Source organism: Balaenoptera physalus (genome assembly GCF_965194825.1).
Source record: "Balaenoptera physalus genome assembly, chromosome: 8".
Classification (NCBI taxonomy): domain Eukaryota; kingdom Metazoa; phylum Chordata; class Mammalia; order Artiodactyla; family Balaenopteridae; genus Balaenoptera; species Balaenoptera physalus.
The window spans coordinates 104801575-104814827 of NC_138887.1; the positions used below are offsets into that span (position 1 = coordinate 104801575).

Below are 13253 nucleotides of genomic sequence, written 5' to 3' on the forward strand. Positions count from 1 at the left end.
ATTTTTAATGGTCTGAGAGGCCTTAGCATTTGGAGGCTGTTGGTTATCTAAAGCAAACTGAGGTGGGGTGGGGGGAATGTGTGGAATATCTGCCCCTTTCTTCTTATCTCTGTACTGGGACCAGCAACTCTTTCTTTTTCCTGTTGCTTGGGGCTTATTCATGGTAAAGTAATAGGACATATGGCTCCTATATTGAAGTATGGAAGGAGTTGGAGAAAGATTGCCTACACTTAAATTATTAAGGGCTGAATTTTAAGCTTTAGTGACAAAGATAACATTCTGGGGGCTTTCATATTAGTACATAGAATATGCTACTTTCTTTTCTCCCTGTGCAGAGACAGTAGTGAAATTAGGGATTGGAAAAAGTAGAAAAGTATCCAAAGTATGTAACTGGAATAGTGAGAATTATTTTTAAATCCCAAATACATATACTAAGAAGGTACAGTAACCCCCTGAAATACAAAAAAGATCTAGTAAAATGATGAATGGCCCATTAATTAAAATAATGTTGCAAATGAAATGATAGCAGAATATAGATGGATTTACTCTCTACAGACACATTTACATTAAACAAATTCATTGTGAGGGCTATAGTGAACCTTATGGAATAAAAAGATAGGCAGCCGCTAGATAGCTACCTGTTTAAAAATGTTTCCACCTTTAGTAGAAAATATTTCCAAAAATAACAAGAATTACAGTTACTTGAACTAATTGAATCAGGCATGACTCTCTCTATAAGATGTCCCAATTAATTAACACCAACTAGAATACTGTAAAATTATGTAGTACAGTTTTTTTAGTGATTTCTTTCAAAGTTTTATATAATATTTACCTGTGTTTTACTTTTGATTTCCAGGTTTAGGAATTAAATCGTGGTGGGGGGTGGGTGGAGAATTTCTGATTTGGGGACTTGAAAAGAATTCAGAAGAGTATTTCAAATAACAACTGACATTTAGGGGGAAAAAAAAGCTCATTCATATAACTTAACATGTGCCATGAAGATACGAAGACAGCCAAAGGGATCATCAGAAGTGGCAGATATTAAAATGACATTTCTTTGAGTCATTTGTAGTAAGGTGGTGGATGGACCTAGAGTCTGTCATACAGAGTGAAGTAAGTCAGAAAGAGAAAAACAAGTACTGTATGCTAATGCATATATACGGAATCTAAAAAAAAAAAATGGTACTGATGAACCTAGTTGCAGGGCAGGAAAAAAGATGTAGACATAGAGAATGGACTTGAGGACACAGGGTGGGAGGGGGAAGCTGGGGCGAAGTGAGAGTAGCATCGACATATATACACTACCGAATGTAAAATAGTTGGCTAGTGGGAAGCAGCAGCATAGCACAGGGAGATCGGCTCAGTGCTTTGCGATGACCTAGAGGCGTGGGATAGGGAGGATGGGAGGGAGACGATATGGGGACGTGTATGCATATGGCTGATTCGCTTTGTTGTACAACAGAAACTAACACAGTATTATGAAGCAATTATACTCCAATAAAGATCTATTAAAAAAAATGACATTTCTTCTAGGAACTGAGACATGCTTAAAAGAAACAAAAACAAAAATATAAGTCATGCCAACTGCATAGATCACAACTGCATATCTGCTGATCACATCTGTCTTCTTATTAACTTAATGATAATGAAGTCCAGCAAGAGAGTCACTGACATCAATTTCTTTCTGCTCATAATTAACATTCACCCCTAAGAAGAGACTGCCGTTCATAGCTATTAAGAAGTTTCTAGAATTTTGTTACTGAGAGCATTTTTTTTTTTTTACGCATGGATCTTAAACATCACTGGATGTTCTATATAAATCTATCCCAACCCGCTTGACAAACACAATTGAATTTCAATGATGTTCCAAATTTGAAAATATATTTTCACTATAGAGGGTCATTATACTTTTAATATAAATTACAGTTATAAGCAGAAATGATCTTTAATTTCCTGAGCATATTGTGGAGGAGTGTGTTTTGTTAGTTTCCTCTCATCTAACAAGAGTTGGCACTATTATTTGAGATATCAGTGTGGACCCTGCCTTGGTTAAGTGTGGAATCAGTGTTTGGGGATAACTGAATGGTACTGAGCCTCCATGGAAAAACTTGAAACCAAGAGATGTGTGGGGTTTTTAATGCATCTTTTAATGGTCTGCACTGGTCTGAGCTTTCAGAAGAAATCAAGTCATGGTCTTTGCCTTTCGGCACTTTGAACTGCTTCAGAGAGACCAGTGCTTGTGCTTGGGCCTATGCAAGCCAATATGAATAAATCAGACGTGCCTAACACTCCCACCCCTCTTTGAGAGTCAGGGAAGTTCTCCTAAAAGAAGAAATGTCCTAACTAAGACCTGGAGGATGAATTGTACTTAGTCAGGAGTTGGGGTGGGGGGACTTTCCTATCAGAGAGTAGGGCACGTGCAAAAGGCAGTGAGAGAGAGGGAGAGATCCACACACGTCTGTGAAGACTCTGTGGGTCTACAACATTGACTGTCAAGTTCAGGGATTCCATATTACCGTCACCAGATTGTGCTGGTATGAACTTGTTTGGTCGTTAGCCCTTGCTCTTCCATGACTGTGGCTTGAACATGCAACCAGGTGTTCACAGGCCACATGACCCCTCCCAGTATATTTCTAGGGCTTTACAGAATCCCAGCGGGTCAAAAATTACCTTCATCTGTCCTGTGTCTAGAATTCTGGGAAGCTTTTTTTCTGATTAAGATACATGGGGCAAAAGGCCATTATCAGGGCTGGTTTCTCCAGGACGGAAGCAACTATGCTCTCCCCTCTTAGGAAAACTGCCCTCAAACCATTAGCCATTGACTCTTCATAGTGCGTAGGAACTGAGACTGTGGTGTAGGGTAGACTTCGCGCCACAATTTTTTTGATTGTGTGACATTGGGCAGGTTGTTTAATCTTGGTTTCTTTATCTTTCTATTTCACAAAGTTGTTGAGGGTTACATAAGTACTCAATAAATGGTAACTATTACCTAACTATGAGGATATTTACTCATTCATTCACTAAGTGAATAAATATTAAGGATGCTCAAAGAGCCTTGTGATCTAGCCTTGTTCTAGGAGGAAATGATGCTTTTGTATTGTTATTTGAATTTCTGTCTCTTTTTTTTTTTTTCCAAAGCAAAATTATTGCTTATTTTGGTTGTATTTCATACTTTTACAGCGTTTGTCAAAGTGACTTCCGAGAATCACCTGCATCCACATCAGCAGAGGAGCTTATTAAAAATGTGGATTCTTGGTCCTTACTTTGGACCTGCTAACTCGGAACTCTGGGCATGGCATGGGGGATCCGCGTGTTAAATAGGCTCTCTAGGTGGTTCCCACACACACCCTGAAGATTGTAACCTAATAAGATCACGTGCTCTCACTGACTTACCGTTTGGTGCTACATTAAGGAAAGCTAGCAGTCACTTTCGTGTTCTTTTTATTGTATGAGCATTCTACAACTTTGGTTCCTGAGAAACCCTCTTTGCTTTACTTTAAATGGGGAAATGGCCATTTACCTGTTTTGCAGCTTTCATTTACATGGATTTTTCCAGAAATAAGTAATAAAGTATGACTGAACTGTCTTCCTCTCTGGATAAGTCTTCTTTTCCTAGCATCCATTTCTCAAAAACTCAAGAAGCTAACACCTGTCTGCTACCCACCTTCAGTATCATGTAGTTAATAACATGCTTTCCCTTTTCCAATTGTAGGGTTTGTTATTGCCCTTGGGCAATATGTTCAGGACTCACAGCCTGAATGTTCAAAACGAGGTAAAAAAGGACTGAAACTTCTGCACATGTTTTCATTAATTTTTTTCGCAGCCTTGAATTGATTGCTTCCCTTCCCCAAAGCACACCCGGTGTGACCCTGATTTAGTGTGGCTTAATCAATAAACTGCAGAATGACTAATTCGTTTCTAGTCATTTCTTTACAGAGTATTTTCCAAGCAAAGGTGAATATGGGAAAACTACTGCCTGTGAGCTAGGGTGAAGGGGAACAGGGAGACAGAGACAGACAGCTGTGTGCCTATGTTTACTACAATAATTTTTTTAAAAGAATAAACGGAAGGGGAGCAGGAATGATCGTAAAGATGCCTGTCCCTCTAAGATAACGTTTCTGCCGTGTTATGTGAAAGACCTCTTGATAACGGGCATGTAGCACTTTAATGCCTGTTGTTGTTGTTTTGTGTTGATCTCTATAAGCCATGGAAAAGATAAATTCCCTACTGAACGGGCCTGGTGGAACTCTGCAAATTCTAAAAGCATCCAATCAGAAGAATATTAAACCTTTGAGGGCGATTTGGCGTTTTCCTGTTTCTTTTTTCTTCTTCTTCTCTTAACTTTGTTCCTTCTGATTGCTTTATGCAGAGACTCAGTTCCAGTTTTATTCTGTGGGGATACACAGTAAGCACCTCATTGAAGTTGAGTGCAGAATTTGATGGGAAGAGTAGATGAGCAGGGCTGTGCTGCCACCTGCAGAAGCTGGCCACACAGCCTGCAGGGAGGGGACTGCCGTGATTCATTTTTTTAAGTTCCTGCTGTGTACCAGCTACTTTTCACGTCTTGTCTTAAATCTCATAACAGTCATTTGATTTGAAAAATCAGGAATCTGAGAAAGAGGCAGAGCGATTGGCACAAGGTCATCAAACACAGTACCACATGGTACATTATAGATTTGAGCTCACATTTGTCTGGCATGAATTTTCCTTTGCTTCCCAGTGCACCATTCAACCCAGCCAGGCTATTTGTGGGGTTGGGGGGGGGCGTGGTTAGGAGGGGCACCTGAGATTGCTGTAGGGGAGAGGGCTTCAGGAGCATCCCAGTGAGGGAGAACGGAGGCCAGCCCAATTCACGTGTGTGTTCTCAAGTCTCTGTTGCTCCATGTTTGCAGAGCAGCTGTGGCCTCACACAGTGAGGCACTGAGAATTACTACTTTAAGAGCTGCTGTTGGTGGGAAAGAAGCACAAAATCACAGTGAACCATAGACCTATCTAACTGCATTTGGTCATTGAGCAATACAGGAGGAATTCTATACAATTTAGTAACTACCTCCAAAACCTGAGCCATGGTGGCATTCTGCCCCCTTATTCTGGGCAAAAGTAGAAAGATTATAGCTACAGAGAATGTGGAAAGCTCACACAGAAGTTGTAAAATACACATTTTACCGGCCCCATGGATATATTTTATTAGCCGTTTATGGTTAGGAGCTATATATTTGTGAAATAAAAGAGAATTTTGATGACAGTGAGAAGTTATATTTAAAAGTAGATTATTGGGTGGTTTATGTTTTGACAAGAACTACAGAGGATCCATTAAAAAATACACAGTGAGCTACCAGTTCAGCAGGAATTCGGTGTGACAACATACTTTAGAATGTTCTTATAGATGAGAAGGGGACAGGTATGGGTGCTAAGTGTTCTGTTAGTATTACCTCCAAAACAATTCTTAGAAAAAGAAGATAAAATATTTGAAATGGAAATGATTTGTCGCTTAAAAGATATTACTATATACAAGTTTTTCAGAAAAGGAAAATGCCTTGGAAACATGGGGTTCCGAAGTTCCATATGACATTTTCTAGACCAGTGATCCTTGACATGGATGGAGATGATTGAGTAAATGTACTGTTAATAAAAGCTGTAAGAATGAAACTTGACCAGAGGCAAAGAAGATGGAGTAATATAGTTGTATGAGGCAGAGGCTAAAGAGATTGTGAAACACCTTGTAGACCTTCTTAACTATTTCAAGTTCCATTTCCATTACTGAAAGACCATTTTAGTCATCACTCTCCAAGGCTAACGTTTATAGAATGGTTTGCTATAATTGAATCACTAATGATGCAACAGTAGATCTTAATTATTTTGTCTTTGGTTCACAAAGAGTTTGAGGGAGCCAAATGACTACTTCCAGTCGGCAGCAGAAATTAAACTTGAAACCAAAAGAGGCTGGAGCTGGGAATTTGTATTTGGGAGTCACAGTGATAGCCAACAATTTTTGCATGCTCAGTTTGTGCCAATCTCAGTGATGAACTTTTCATGGGTTAGCTCATCTAACCTCCACGAGAACTTCACAAAAACTTTCTGAAGCAGGTCATACTAATACCCACATTTTACAGATGCAGAAACTGGCACAGAAAAGATTTTTGTAGTTTGCTGTAGGTCACACAACTAGTAATTTTTACAGTGAGATTCAAACAGAAATCTTGGTGATGTTTAAATCCAAGGTCTTTAATCCCTGTGGTACTCTGCATAGAGGTGAGTTTTTTTTTTTTTTTTTTTAACTTTTTTTTTAGGTTTATTTATTTATTTATTTATTTATGGCTGTGTTGGGTCTTCGTCTCTGTGCGAGGGCTTTCCCCAGTTGTGGCAAGCGGGGGCCACTCTTCATCGCGGTGCGCAGGCCTCTCATTATCGCGGCCTCCCTTGTTGCGGAGCACAGGCTCCAGACGCGCAGGCTCAGTAGTTGTGGCTCACGGGCCCAGTTGCTCCGCGGCATGTGGGATCTTCCCAGACCAGGGCTCGAACCCGTGCCCCCTGCACCGGCAGGCAGATTCTCAACCACTGCGCCACCAGGGAAGCCCTAGAGGTGAGTACTAAGCCTTGAAGATAGTTGAAAGCTGAGGTCAGTTTAGTCTTAGAACATTCAGAGGATGAGAGAAGTGATCAGACAGCAAAGGACAAAGCCAGTTATGGAAACCATGCAAGAATGTTTAGAGGAGAAGAGAATTATTTTAAAAAGCTGCAGAGAAATCAAAGAAAAGAAAGAGAAATTATTAGATATAGAGATTATGTGTCTTTGGGAACTTTGCCTCGAGCAGTTCTGAGTAGGGCATTCAATCCTATCTCAATATGCCATTCATTTTTGAAGGGTTGGATTAATTTACTCAGTGATTGTCCTCGGATATTTAGTCTAGGATAATAGTTTTGAACATTTTTTAGCAAATGAGAGCCTGTGTGACACTTCCTTCATTTCTTTGTCCCATTCCTTCTCTCCTTCAAAATGAATTAGTAAGTACATATATAAAAGAAAGGGGGAAAAAGTAACATGATGTCTGCCTTACTGAGAAAGCAGAATAATACCAGAATTTTTTTTCTTTCTTTCTTTCTTTTTTTAATCTTGCTCAGGAAGACTTACTAAGGAGTTGGATACAAGATGGCAACAGGTGATGTGCTAAATGAATTAGTGGACTCTATTTAGAGTGAGATTTCCTATGCCTTTTACTAAGCCCTCAAAACGTTTCACAGACATGCTCAGTTCTCAAAACTAAAATATGACATGTGTAAGGCTCTTAATTTCCTCTTTTTTTTTTTTTTGTAATAGAGAAATTGAAATCGAAAAAGGGATAGCATGGGACAAATATTACCCTCAGTTTTCCATTTCTGTGCATTCTCTCCTGATCTACACTTTGCCTGCTGGTTAGGACAAAGTGCCTCCACTGTTGTGGCCAGCTGCTTTGACGTGTTACTAAACCTGTCCACATATCTGATGCGGTTATTGCTGCTTGCTCCTCAGAATACTTTCCTGGCTTCTCTCCCAGGACAACGCACCCTTCCGGGGTTCCTCTCACCTCACTGGCTCCTCGTGAGTTTCTTCCCCACCCACCTGACCTCTTAGCCTAGGGTACCCGGGCTTCAGTCCTTGGCCACCTTCTCTTTTTGGTCTACACTCATTTCCCTTGTGGATCTCATCTCCTCCTAGAGCTTAAAATACCATATCAAGCTGTTGACTCCCAAATTTATATCTCCAGCCTGGGCTGCTCCAGTGAACTCCAGCCTTATCATGTTTTTAGCTTACTTGACATTTCTGTTTCTGTGTCATATGGGAATCGCAGCTTTAACATGTCCAAAACTGAGATCCCAACATTTCACACCATCTGTTCACCAACTGCTGCCCCTTAGTCTTCCCCACTTAGATAAATGGTAACACCATTGTTTCAGTTGTTCAGACCAAAAATCTAGGAGTCATGTCTTTCTCTCACACCCAGAAGCCATCCATCAGCATATCCTATTGGTTTTCCCTAAAATTACCCAGAATCTAACCATTGTTCGCCACCATCGTGAGTTACCCTGGTCCATGCCACCATCATCGCTTGCCAAGATTAGTGAAGTAGGCTCCTAACTGGTCTCATGCTTGATCTCTTGCTCTCCTCCCTTTTAGCCATAGTGATCCTGTTAAAATGTAAGTCACTTTTGGCTCAAAACTCTGCAGTAGAAATTCATGCAGAATAAAAACCAGGATTCTTCACAATGGCTGACAAGACCCTACATAATCTGCCCCTACCAGTTGATGCTGAGCACATTTTCTACAGCCCTCTCTGTAGATCACTTCCTCTAGCCACACTGGTCTCCTTGAACTTTTCCTTGAACCTTTGGACAGTAGCACATTTGCACTACTGTTCCTCCACCAGCCATTCATGTGAGTCACCACCTTCATACCTTTGGAGCTCTTCTCAGATGTTACCATCCCAGTGAAGCCCTCCCTGGCTATCCTGTTTAAAATTGTACTATGCTCTACTTTTTGCTCTTCATTTCCCTTATCACTATCTATGTACTGTATCTTTTATCTGGTTTATTGCCTGTCTCCTCCCACTAAGAATGTAAATTGTGCAAGGGCAAGGATTTTTGTCTCTTTTGTTCACTGTTATTGCCCTGTCACCTAGAATGGTGCCTGACACATACTAGGTCTCAGTTAATGTTTGTTGGAATGAATGAATGAAGTTTCAGAGCCTAAGATAGAGTTGTGGAATCAGAGTATGTAAGAAAATGTGTGTCTGTGAATACAGTTTTTCTCCTGATTTCTGAGCTCCAGTCCCAAAAGGACAATTTTCTACCTCTGAACAAAGGTGCCTCTGAGTACCCAGATCTTTATCCCTGTGAACAGCCATTACCTATTAGAGCCAGTGGGATGGGGGAAAGACATATTACCATCTCCAATTCTGTAGAGTCCCTTTGGCCCAGAATGTTTTCAAAATGCTATCCCATAAAGGCAAACAAATCTGGAGACCTCTGTAGTTTCCCTTAGCCTCTGCTGCATTAGTCAAAGATAAATCTATGCAGAGTTCACTAAAGGGAACAGACAACTGCATTAAGCTGTGTAATGATGAACATTAATGGCCTGTGACAAAATGCGTCTCTGTAGGCTCAGCTGCCATGCAAGTTGGGGATTTTTCCTTCTATTTGATAATGGTAATGAAAAAAACAAAACAAAACCACATCCAAAGATGCAGAGAAACAATCTGCAGGCCAAGTTCAAAGTGATTTTCATGGTGTCTCTTTGTTTTTCCTTTTTGTAAGCACATGCATCTTGACCATAAAAGGTACATAGGCCGTTGTGCAGTGATGGGGGACTCCCTGCTGTATTAAATAGAAATGTACTGCCCTTTATTCCCAGTAGCAACCTGATATAATTCATTTTTCCTTTTCTGAGGCATGTGCATTATCATGCAAATTGTTAAATTGAGTTTTTTTGCTGCTTGTTGTTTTTATTCGTAGACACTTATACCTTTACCATAGTGATCCACACGGGTTGATTTCATTTTCTGTGCATTTCTTTCCTATTTCTAATTTAAGCAAGGAGCTCATCTCCTTATGTGTCCTTCTCCTCCCGGTTGGACTTGCACATGGTTAGCTGAGTGATCTGGTGTAAACTAGTTGACTTTTTCTATTGCACATGATTCTTATGAGGATCAAGTACATATATGGATAAATATGCATTATAAACTACTGTAAACATCTAAGTTAATAATGCCAATGTGGGTACTAGACCAGTTGATCTCCAAGACTCCTTTTAATTGTAGAACTAAATTATTCTAAGGCTTCCCAAAGGAATGTTTCTAGTATATTCTATACGTTAGGTAATTGTGATATATAAATATAAATATTTTATGTACAACTCTTAGAAACCATAGGTTTTACATATATACATATATGTAATTTATATATATATATATATATATATTTATATATATATATATATATATATATATTGAATAGTCAGGCCTGGTCTAGGACTTTAAAAAAAAAAAATCTATTCAGAATGTCAGTATGATGTACACATACTGTATTTTCAGCATTTGCTTCTCAGATATTCAGAACACATTTTGCTCTGCTGCAGAATTATTTGATAACACATTTCATTCCTCACCTCTGAATCTCATGGATGATCTACCAAAAAATAACATCTCCATTTGTTACTAAATAAAACCCTGCTATGACTCTTTTCTATAAATCCAGTTTTATTACTCCTTCCAAAGTAACTTCTGATAATTCAGCCAGAACCCTTACTTTTGTTTGTCCTTTTCAAGCTAGATTCTTGAATAAGAGGACTAGCTCTAATTTTAGCCTAAGAAGAGAAGATTACACGGCAAATTTCAAGACACCGGTTTTGCTAACTGATCTACTAACTTTGTAAATTCTAGGAATCCATTTACTTTTTAAAAAACATTTCTGTTCTTATTTTCAGTGCCAATTTGTTTCCTTCAGCTTTCCCACACCCATGACTTTTATAGCCCCATATAAAGTAGAGCGCTCTGCCATATTGATTTAATGGTATTTTTCAATAAATTTCCTGTTACAATGCTTGCTCCATACCAGGCAGCCAAGGGGGGAACAGACGGATGTGCCGGTTAACTAATTTTAAAAGAGAAAAAATTTCATTTTCTCCATTCTTTAATGTCATAGTTGTCCTGCCAATGACCTGATACTGGGATGTATTAGGTTCCCCCTGACATACGTTACAGGAAGTAGTGACCTGACCTTTTAAAAATTTTATTAACATTTATAAATTTGTTTTAGTGTATTATGGTGGAAGCAATGATTTTTCTTCAGAATGGATTGGGGTGACTGGTGTACAGATTGATAGCCATGTCATATATTAAGCTGGTGGACATTTTGTAGAATATATAGATGCTGTCTTTTTACCCCCTCTCTTCCCCTACCTTTCAGGCTTATGCTAATGGGGATAGTAAAATTCAAGAATTTTTCTTTAAAGCATTTTACAAACAACTGAATCATTATTGAGAGCCTTTACGTACGTAGCTGGTGAGATTTTGATTATTGCTTAATAAAACACTGAGGCATGGGCATTCTTCCATTCAGCCTTTCCTCAGTGCCTGATGTATTCCAGACACTCCGCCAGTCACTAGGGCTGTAAGAGTGATCGCCACAACCTCTGTTCTTAAGCAACTTACACACTGATGGATTAGGAACCCGTGGTGTACAGTCAAGATCCTAATCAGCGATTTTTTTTTTTTTCTTCTGTCTCAACTCTGTGTTCAAAGCCTCGACCTATACCTTTAAAATTTTTTTAAGCTATTATATCTTGGTTCTTCTAGGAAATAATTTATATGTAGTGTTTGGGTAAAAATATTTGTCATAGATTAATAAAGGAAATCTTGATTAATGTAAATCATTGGAATTTAGCTATATCCAGTTTTATTGACTTAGCAGTTCTTATCTTTCTCTCTATGCCCTAAGAACCTGAGCAGTGTGTGGTTTTATAAAAAGGACACCTCTCCCACAGCTGGAAGCACAGGAGCCAGGCGAGCTGACACGCTGCCTTTCTAACCTGTTTACCGGAATAGCAGTCGTGATGGTGATGGTGATTGACACTCCCATCCATCATCTGCCTTTTGCCAAATGCTTCTGAAGCATAAATTAAGCCTCCTAAGTCTTCAGTGAGTATAGATTGCTGTTTTTATTTTACAGTAAATATTTATTTATTTTGTAGACAGGGAAATCGAGGCATTGAGAACCTAAGTGGCTAGATAAATAAGTTACGGACACTGCTGGGAAACATCAGCTAATGTTTATTGAGCCCCTGTGGAACATAATACTTTCCTAAGCCCTGTGCAGTATATTTTGTTTCTGGCTTTTCCCCTTATTGCTTGAGGAAAGTATTCCATGGAACCTATTGGCTCCATTTTACTTTTTTGTCCTCATGAAAAACTATTGTTGCTGTATATTTTACTTTTACATTTGTATTTTCTTAATGCATTTTACTTTTTACTTTAGCTAGACAAGACCTAATAAAAAACATTAGCCATATTTCCAAGCTCCAAGTTTTTCCAGTTTTTCAAAAAATGTGAACATTGTCATATATCAGCTATTGTGCCAAGGGCCATGGCTAGAAAGGTGTTAGACACAGTTCTTGTTCCTAAGAAGCTCTATTCTAGTTGATCCTTTTTACTGCCATACAACTGTAATATACTTTTTGTTCGCTTGATTTTAAAACGAGGAACTCTATTGCAGAACTTTTCAGAGCCTTTACTATACAGGGTTCACTGTGAATTTCCAGAGGCAAATAGCATATGCGACATTTTCTAAGCTTATGGGAACGATAAACTCGTTACTCAAGAAATCTATTTTGAAGCTAGTATTCTCTAGGACACATCTTAAAGGACGAATGACATGGCCATTTTTCACTATCCACTTGCCAGACAGCACTAGAAGTGAGCACGGGCAGGCAGTCCCGCTTTCCCAGAACAGCTGTTGAGGTTGTAATCTGGTTACTCTTTAAAGCTGTTTTTTCTCCCAAATTGAACAGCAGCCTGTGGAAGAGGAGCAGACTGCCTCCCCACTGCTCCCACTTAGGCGTGATCTGCAGAAGGTATTTTTATGCAGGAAATTGACTCTTAAAAGATTAGCAATCACCTAGTCTAGCCCCTGTATTCAACTTGAGAGGAGTCTGAAGCTAGTATAGAAAGGCTTTGTGACTGACCTGGGATAATAGAACTAGTGAAAAGCAGAGCCTGGAAAAAAAAAACCCAAGTCTCCTGGCTCTTCCATTACGCCACGCTGTGCCTCCGATGATACCTGATCAGAAGTTTTCTACTTCAAATACTTGGAACTCCAACAACCAGTGCGTTTGGTACAAACTCCTGCCTAACTAGACTTCGCAATCAAATAGGCTAAAAATAGCCTTTACAATCAACTGCTTTTTTTAATGTTTTCCCACAAAATACCTGAATCAGTCAGCTATTCGCCTTTTACTTTATAGCTTTGTCATCTCATGTGCTGCCTACTCCGTCATAATGTTTAGGGTGTTTTACCTAAATAACCATGTTGTGTTTTTGGCACTGGTGAGGCTCTTCCTCCCTCTTCCACAAATACATACTACAGTGACTCGCTATTAAACCTGATCTACTACAGAAGCCCTGTGTGGGTTATTCGGAGTGGTTTTTTATGTCAGAGGAAGTGCAATAAATATAGGGAGGGCAGTGAAACCCATTAAATGTATGAATGGAAAGTAAGTTGTA

The 13253-nt window shown here is 39.3% G+C and overlaps 1 protein-coding gene across 2 annotated transcripts in view; it reads left to right on the top strand.

Annotated features, from left to right (window-relative positions):
- EXOC4 (exocyst complex component 4) overlaps window positions 1-13253 on the top strand; it is an 808183-nt gene that overhangs the window by 401753 nt on the left and 393177 nt on the right. Inside the window, exon 11 of one of the 2 annotated variants that reach the window (XM_082472899.1) lies at window positions 7123-7455. The exons of the other annotated variant lie outside the window; for it this stretch is intronic. Coding sequence (XP_082329025.1) covers window positions 7123-7135 — 13 coding nt within the window. The 3' untranslated portion in view covers window positions 7136-7455. Of the gene's footprint in view, window positions 1-7122; window positions 7456-13253 lie in introns of those variants that run through there. 2 annotated transcript variants of the gene reach the window in all.